The 8,681-nt window shown below is 43.8% G+C and overlaps 1 protein-coding gene across 1 annotated transcript; it reads right to left on the bottom strand.

Annotated features, from left to right (window-relative positions):
* Nucleotides 1-3,636: 3,636 nt before the first annotated feature.
* Nucleotides 3,637-7,966, bottom strand: ETFBKMT (electron transfer flavoprotein beta subunit lysine methyltransferase). The gene is made up of 3 exons (XM_018570256.1): nt 7,710-7,966; nt 5,306-5,436; nt 3,637-3,987 (listed from the first exon to the last, which is right to left on the bottom strand). The coding sequence occupies exons 1-3, from the start codon at nt 7,964-7,966 to the stop codon at nt 3,644-3,646; spliced, it is 732 nt and encodes a 243-aa protein (XP_018425758.1). The 3' UTR covers nt 3,637-3,643.
* Nucleotides 7,967-8,681: the final 715 nt, after the last annotated feature.

Below are 8,681 nucleotides of genomic sequence, written 5' to 3'. Positions count from 1 at the left end.
TAATAAACAAAATATTTTTGCAGACAATAAATAATAGGGTTCAAAAAATGCAATGCGATTTATTAGCAAATATAACACTATGAAGTTAAAACCACAGGTTATGATTCCAAATATTAGTAAAACAGGACTATGTATCTATGAAATGCAGCTAATGAAACTCTCAGTATGAGTTGATGACAAAAGACTGTGCAGATTTAATACGTGAACTTTCCCAGCAGATATTTAAAGCTCAAAATCCTTACTATGCATGAACATATATAGAATACTTTCCTTACACACAGGATTAGCTAATTACTCTAAAATCTATCTGAAGTAAAAGACTGGGAGACCTTGTAACTGAGGGGTTCAACATTGGAAGGACAACTGAAATGCATATACACTATCCTCACTGCATCCGATGCTTTGCATTGCACTTGGTGATGAAAGGCTTGGATGCAGCTGCATGGCCCACGCTCTGTCATTTTATGTGGCCTACCACTTCGTGGCTGAGTTGCTGTTGTTCCCAGTTGCTTCCACTTTGTTATAATACCACTAACATGTGACGGCGGCATATTTAGTAGCAAGGAAATGTCACGGAAGGACTTATTGCACAGGTGGCAACCTATCACGGTACCACGCTTGAATTCACTGAGCTCCTGAGAGCGACCCATTCTTTCACAAATGTTTGTAGAAGCGTCTGCATGCCTAGGTGCTTGATTATATACACTTGTGGCCATGGAGGTGATTGGAACACCTGAATCCAATGATTTGGAGGGGTGTCCCAATACTTTTAGCAATATAGTGTATATAATGAGTTGTATGAATAAGCAACATGTAGAACATTTAGCTTTGTAGGTTGAAGTAACAAGAGTTCAATGATAGAAAGTCATAACATGTTTTCTGACCTTGGCATAGGGAGCTATAGGTTCTGTGCAAGAAGACCAATTTCATGTTCTTGGCATAGTCTAATACAAGTAAAGGGTGGCATTATTATCTAATTCGTGGAGACAATACAAGATGAGGTGGTTTTATTACCCAAATTATATTAAATAGGTATAAACATTATAAATATGTATAGCTGAACACCTTTGCACAAATATTCCGGTCTGATACAAGAACCCAGTGCTTTAGGTGTAAAGTATTGTCTCTGAAGTATTTTCTCACTATTCTACCATATATTCAGCTCTAGAAATAATATTGCTGGACCAATGTCTGAACTGTATTTATATGTCCGAGTCCTAGCTCCTCGCCACATATGTCCGGATATATCCCAGCGCATTGCTATATATGGATAGAGGTGAGACAAAAAGTGGGTGTGCTTACCAGCACCTGAACATAGTTATAGCAAAAGTGGGTATGGTCACCAGTTATAAACCCGGAGTGAGTGAAAGTGGGCGGATCATGAGACTATAACTGGAAGTGGCCTGAGATAAGCCAGTCAAAAATCGAAAGTGGGCAGTAATGGTCAGTTCACAAGTCAAAACTGGAAATGGGCTATGTGTGCTGGTCATAAATCAGAAGTGGCCGGTAGAGGGGGGAGGGGGGGGCATCTGTCAAAAACAGGAGATAGGTATGTTTGATGAAACATCCCGATGCTTCACTACTGTTGTAGGCTTTAAGAACACTTCGTGATGAACAAATAGAACACTAGCAGAGTTATTCACAAAAGGGTGAAGGGTTAGGAGAAGTCAGGAGAAGTGAACAATCTAGGACAACATAGCTGATTTGGAAATATTCTCCAATTCCGCTCACTTTCCAGTTCAGCTATGTTGTCCTAGATTGTTCACTTCTCCTGCCTTCTCCAAACTCTTCACCCTTCTGTGAATAACCCTGCAGGTGTCTACTACAAGCACACCCCTGTGCCCAAGGGTCACATTACAGGCGAGCCCCAAATCTTTGGTCTGAGGAGGGAACCAAGGACAAGCTCATCCGTAATCATCATCTGCTCAGCTCAGATGAAGTTGCACCCATGCACTTGTTCCTCCCTGCAGCGAGATGTAAGATGATGTTGATTGATGGAAAAAAAATTTGTGGAAAAATTTAAAAGTATCTAGTTCAAATTATTAAAACTTTCTCCAAAGAGAAAAGACATCCATCCTCCTAGGACACTAGCAAAAAACTGAAGCATGATGGGAGTGGTAGGTGTGACAGTAATGAGGTCTGGGCACCCCAAAACAAGTCAGGAACCCCCGTCGTCCCCTTATGTTGTTGAAAATCGCCACTTCTACACATGATTAAACCAGCCTACCGATTAAAAAAAAAAATGTTTTAAATGTTTAAAGTCTTTAAAGGAGAACTCCAGGTTTGAGAAACATTAACCCTTGCACCTGCTCACTTCTCTCTAGGGGCTCCAATAAAGAAGAAATACTCACCTGATCCTCTCATAGGCTCCAGCGATCTAAGCCCTGCTGAAGTCATCACATCGCATGCAGTCCAGTCACCTGTATTAGACATAAGGACCTAGAGGGACATACCACAGCTGGAGCGGAGGGTGACAGATGAGCGGTCACTGCGGCAGGACCTAGGACCAGGTGAGTATTTCTTCTTTATTTGAGCCTCTAGGAGGAAAACAAGCAGTTATGGCTACCCCCGCACTGCAAGGGTTAATTATTCTGAAACCTGGAGTTCTTCTTTAAAAGTCCTTCAATTCACAATGAATCTGTAACTGCCATGAACAAAGCTTACAATAACATGTATTAGCAGAACACCAGAGATATGTCATACATGTGTCGTAAACCTCGTAATGGAGTGTCGTAATGCACTTTGTGAGGTCTGACTAACCAGAACAATAAGGCCCCATTCACATTGAGCGATTTGTATTTTGCGCGATATCGCGCAAATGCTTGCATTGAGCGAGCTAGAATCGCGGCAAAATCCGCTCCAAAAAGGGTCCTGCTGTAGCGACGCACGACCCGCCACAGCTACAGGCAGAGCCCCATTGAGATGCATTGGAGAGCGATATCGCGCGGTAAATAGCCGTGATATCGCGGGAATTACCGCGTGATAGATCGCTCAGTGTGAACGGGGCCTGATAGCTCATCAATTTACAGATCCACGTGGAGTGTCCAGACTCCGATGATCTGTAAGTGACCCTGTTAACTAAACCATGTTTCCAAAATTCAGCCACAATTCCTAACTTTGGACCAGGGGCACGACTTTAATAACAAATATATACGTAGATTATCATATAACACGGGTCGCATGCATACCATGCACTAGACATGTGCATTCCGATTCAGATGAACCTGCAAATCAAGGAAATTCAGTTGATTTGGCGGTTCGTCCGAATCCGAAATAATAAATGTATTATATGCCCAAATATACAAAAACTATATTCGGGCATATATAAATGCGTTTGCAAAATGCGCGTCGGCCATATTGGCCACCTTCACGTTCTGCGCATGCCCCCAGCCATCTTGGAAGCGTAGCGCATGACGTCACAGCCTCACTGCAGGGAGAACACATGCTGGGGTACAAAGGACACTGGGATTTGTAGTTAGTGTGTGCATATTACAGGGATTGATGTTCACTTGCATACTTCAGGTACCAGTATGGAGATGTGGGCTGCTGTCACAGAAGCATAATCAGCAGAAAGAGGCAAGCTTAAAAAACAACATGAAAATGGGTCCAAAAATGAATTTGCTACGGTCCTAAATGAAGAAAGTCAGGGCTGATACTTCCAGACAGCGGTGCAGGTCAGTCCGTAGTTTTCTTGCTTGCTGGATTCCGGTAAGGGATATTCCGCCAATTTCTGCAGCTGTTTCTGTATTGGATGATCAATAAATTGTCCCCTTCCAGGGTCCCCGATGAGGACAGTAGTCCCGTGCTGGTCTATACATTGTCTGAGCCATTGGTGGAGACCATCAGCCAACTGCTCATCATAAAACATGTCGCCGAGGACAATCAGACCCCACGGACGTGTGTCCACACCGATGATATTCTCGGAGAGGAAGGGCAGAGGCTGCAGGCCGTTCAGCTGACAGTTCAGTGTAAGCGCTGCGCCTGCCACTGGATGAAGCCGAGGAAAGGGAATACATTAGAAGAAGAATGGAAAGAAACAATCATCCAGCCCAATATAACATTTGATGTTCAGATGAGGATCAACATTTTGGCACAAAAGGAAGTGAGGGGAAATCTCTCCAAAGTGAAGGAAATCCCCTCTTAGACAATTGTCACCGGAACCCATTGAAAGATTTCCCCTCGATTCCTCTTCTGGAGACAAATCTAAATCTTAGATTCTTCCTCACTTCCAGTCACCATGACAACAGTCAGCAAGACATATAGAGAGGGTGATTCACCCTAGCATGGGACAGACAACAAAATATCCGGCAAGGTTGCTAATCCCCAATGTATCCAGAACTATAACACTGTGTATAGGTTGTGTATAGGACGCAGAGGGACATACCATCCCTGCCACAGAGGAGGGGGGAGGCAGAAGATTTTGGCCTAGGAGCAAGCCAGCTCAGAGGATCGGGTGAGTGATTATAACTTTGTTATTTTTGAACCTAGACAGAAAATGAGCACTTAATCCTTGCAGCTCGGGGGGTAGACAAGCAAGGGATCTGCTTTAACAGTTTTGGATACCCTGACAGTCAGAACTCCCAACCATAATTCCCAACTTTGCTCCTGTTCACCTGCGAGGCTCTGCTGTTCCTGGACACCTTTGTGTGCTTTGTCTCTTCCTGTTAAGCTTACCATACAATCTGATTGTCACATCCTGGCCTACCCTTCTCGTCCTCCATTCACAGAACGCCTTGTATTCTATGAGACAGACATTTGTGAATGGACAAGGAGTGACTTTAGTCCTTCAGTGCTCTAGCCGCATCTCTCACCCCGGCAGCACCCCAAAGCCCGGCACTACGTTGGAGTGGGCATGCTGCAAAGTAAGGTTTTTATACTATACAGCATACACCTTATTAGAGATAACTGTATGTAAAAAAAAAAAATGTTTCCTTAGACTTGAGCTTTAAGCACTTTATATTAAAGTGAAACCAATACAGGGAGGTGCACAGAAGGGGCATCTCTGGTTTAGCAGGGTATTCGTATACTGTAGCATATAAGACTTCATGGTAAAAAAAAAACTGTCATTAGGGAAATATGGAGGCTTTTAGGTATATGGCTGCCATGCTGATTATATGACACAGACCTATATTAAGCATGCAGCAAGTGAAGATAATCCCTGCATCAGGTCACTGACTAAGAAAGCCCTGAAGCCATTAGTCAGCATGACAATGGCACCAGACAACGTTGCCAGATAAAGTCAGCTGTCATCTAGATTTTCTCACACGGGTATTTTGCCGCATGCCATTATTTCCTCACATCTCACCTGGGTCAATGTCATTGGCTACTACATAAGAAGCTCCTCCCCTTCCTGCAGCAATGGCCGCTGCTCCACAACCGCTCCCGAGATCTAATATCTGTTTGTGTCGCACAACGTCTGGGTTATCTAGCAGGTATCTGTAAAGGTAATATGGAAAAAGGAATTCATAGTGTCATGTCATATATAATATAAGAAAATATATTCTTCATCAGTTTAAAAAGAAAGACAAAACAAAAGTCATCTGACTTGTATTATAATTATTTTCTTATTTTTTACTTTTTAAATCACCTTTTTATTTTTTTATTACATTTTTTTAAACATTTTTATTTTTTTTAAATCAATGTAATTGTGGCTGCCACAATTAAGGAGCCACAGTCCACATCACATGAGAAGATGGCAGCCACTCCAGCAGCACCCATGATAGATACTAGCATGGGCATTCAGTGGGCATTTGGACCCATCCATTCGGTCTCCACAAAAGTGGTGCATTGTATGCTTTTATCCTGGTAGCCCTGCCGCTCTTCATGATCATCAACACAGAACTCCTCCCTCTGAGGAAGCTAAGGCGAAACGCGTCGCGATTAAAACCAACACAACGATACTTACTTTTGAATGTGCAGGTTGGCTTGGATCGCTTACTATGACATGGACTAGATACCAGCTCGTGTACGGCATACATGATACTGTGAAGTAATTGGGTGCTTTCAAGGAGGCTGTGTTATGAATCAATGCAGAGATTGGATTTGAATCGTGTTTCATAAATTGTTTTTATGAAAAGAAATAAAATGTATTCGGTTTTATACTTTTGTACATTAAAAGCCCCATTTATTTTCTATGTATTCTCTACCCCTGATCTAACACAAGAATGGAATTCTCCAGGCTTGTTGTGTTATGAAGGTGATCTTATAGGGACATCTACTGGCCAAATATGAAAAAGTCATAGCTACATAGGTTGAAAAAAGTCCATCAAGTTGGACAATAGCACGGCTGAATCCTCGGTCACGTTTCTTATTTACGCAGCACTTTTACGTGTATATTTATTTATTTATTACAGATATTAATATATCATTTTACATACTATTTATTCACATCATTCCCTGCCCATGCAAGCGCAGGGAGGACATGAAAACTCCATGCAGACAGTGTCCTGGCCGGACCTGTGCTGCAAGATAGAAGCGCTAACCACTGAGCTATTATACTGCCTTTATTTACATTTTTGGTGTAGACTTTCCTTCATTTCCTGTCCAGGGGACACAACAAAAAGTGAAAGAACAGCTCTTCTTAGAGAGTGAAATTCCCTTCTTAAGGTGGCCATACACTTTACAACCATGACCTTAGTCTTGCGATGGTTGTAAAGTAATTAAAAAAACGTACGATCTGCCCATCTTGGACAGGCAGATCGTACTTGCGATCATCGCAAGCCTTCCCCCCTGAGGGGCGGGCTTCCGATGACCGCAATGCTGAACGGGCAGTGTGCGCGTGCGCACACCGGCCCGTTCGGCATTTGTCTCCCGAGCACCGTTCAAACCAGCCGGAAATCGTACGATTTTCGGCTGGTTTTCTAGCGTGCTCCTTAGACAAAAGACGTGCGACCGTACAGTAGAAACGGTCGCACGTCTTCATTCACACTGCACAACTCTCGTACGATCGCGGGATTTCACGCGATTCTCGTACGAGAATTGTGCAGTGTATGGGCACCTTTAGACAGGAGTCCACACAGGAAGGTTTCTCCTCACCTCCTGCTCCAGTGCTGTGTCAGCTATATAAAAAACCTGGAATAAATAATAATGATCGGGTTTAGATCTGCTTTACCAGCTGCTAATTTACAAACAGTTTCCTTCTTTATCTAGACCTTAGGTCTTCTCTAATAAATGCATCAATGTAATAAATGAAGAATCTCATCATATGTGTAGCTGATTTACTAAAGGAGCCAAGCATTTTCACTTTGAAAGGCAATGATCACTAAGCTTAGTGAATGGGGTCAAGCTCTGCTAACTTCTATCATCCGGCAATTATCACGTGCAAGCAAAAATCATATTTTTTTTTCTTCCGTGTGATCAGGAATTCTATTCAAGGTGAACTTTCCCCACATTTACTAAGGTAAGTGAAAATTCACTTTGCAAAATTATTTTGCTTTACTCCTTTGATAACCCAGCCACTCCGTATCACCTTGGCACGCCAGCTGTGATTTAACTACAAGTTCCATCATGCCTCTGGGAGTCATGCCTGTGGATGCAAGAGTCCTGCAATGCCTCATGGGACTTGTAGTTTAATCACTAAACTAAAAGGCTACAATGTTCGAACTTCCCATAGAAAAACACACCGGCTGTAATACCAATCTTTAGCCACTAGATGGTGCTCTGTCCACACTAATCAACAGCTCCGTAGCGTTCCTACCGTATGCACTCACCGGGCCAGCGCTTGTCCTCCAGGCCAGTAGATCGCCCAGTAGGGGTCACTGTAGGGCCAGTACTCGGGGCGGAGATGCCAGTACTTGCAGCGCCGGGTGAGCAGGAGAAGTCTCAGCTCCGGGGTCAGATGATCGGTGACCACTTCGGTGTGCTGCAGTATGAAGCTGAGCAGATAGGTGGCGCTGGCCTGCCGTCTGGCAGAGGGAGCAATGAGCGCAGTGAGTGGGCGCAGTAGAGCCCAACATGCTTTCCGCATGATGTGAATATATGTGAGATATCACTCCGCTGCTGCGTACTAGTATATCTTTCCGCCGGCTCCTTCAAATATAGTCCTGGGACAGATTGCATAAAACTCATTATTGATCTGAGCCATTAGGCAGACGTCACACACTTAAAGACCAACTCCAGTTCCATAAAATAGATTAAAAATATATATTGGCTAGCATAGAATGGAAAAAAAAAAAAGTTCTTGCTGCAATAGTCACCTCCGCTCTAGTGCAGTCCACGGCACCGGATGTCTCGTGGCTTGAATGGTGATCGCCCCCCGGTGGTGCACCATCAGGATATCATATGTTCACAAAATGTTGCAGCAGAGCGGAGCTGACGTCCAGGGCCATCTCTGTGGGTTTTTACGGGGTGTGGGTCGTGGAATCCTGACAGCACTGGTGGAACTACCAGGGTTGCAGCTAGGGTTGCCACCTGTCCAGGATTCACCCGGACAGTTCGGGTTTTGAATGCTGTGTCCGGGTTTCATGGCAGCAGAAACCCGGACACAAGATATCAGGCAGACAGGGGCAACCAAAATTAAGATGGGGGCTACTGGCCCCCCACTGAAAATGGTCTCGACTGTAATATTTACATATGAATGGGCGGCACTATTTACATATGAATAAGCCGCGACTCATTCTCCCTAGAAAAAATGTCTGTGCGTCTCTAGAGTGTTCGGGTTTTGCTTGAAGAAAAGGTGGCAG

Source organism: Nanorana parkeri, unplaced genomic scaffold, assembly GCF_000935625.1.
Source record: "Nanorana parkeri isolate BGI_ZX_2015 unplaced genomic scaffold, ASM93562v1 scaffold38, whole genome shotgun sequence".
Classification (NCBI taxonomy): Eukaryota; Metazoa; Chordata; class Amphibia; order Anura; family Dicroglossidae; genus Nanorana; species Nanorana parkeri.
Note: the sequence above shows the minus strand (reverse complement) of the source record. Positions and strands in the feature narration are given on the sequence as shown.

Coding starts and splice junctions, on each gene's coding strand:
- ETFBKMT (XM_018570256.1), bottom strand. CDS start 7,966: ATGCGGAAAGCATGTTGGGCTCTACTGCGCCCACTCACTGCGCTCATT. Junction 5,437..7,709: donor GGAGGACAAGCGCTGGCCCG/GTGAGTGCATAC, acceptor TTACCTTTACAG/ATACCTGCTAGATAACCCAG. Junction 3,988..5,305: donor AGCCAATGACATTGACCCAG/GTGAGATGTGAG, acceptor GGCTTCATCCAG/TGGCAGGCGCAGCGCTTACA.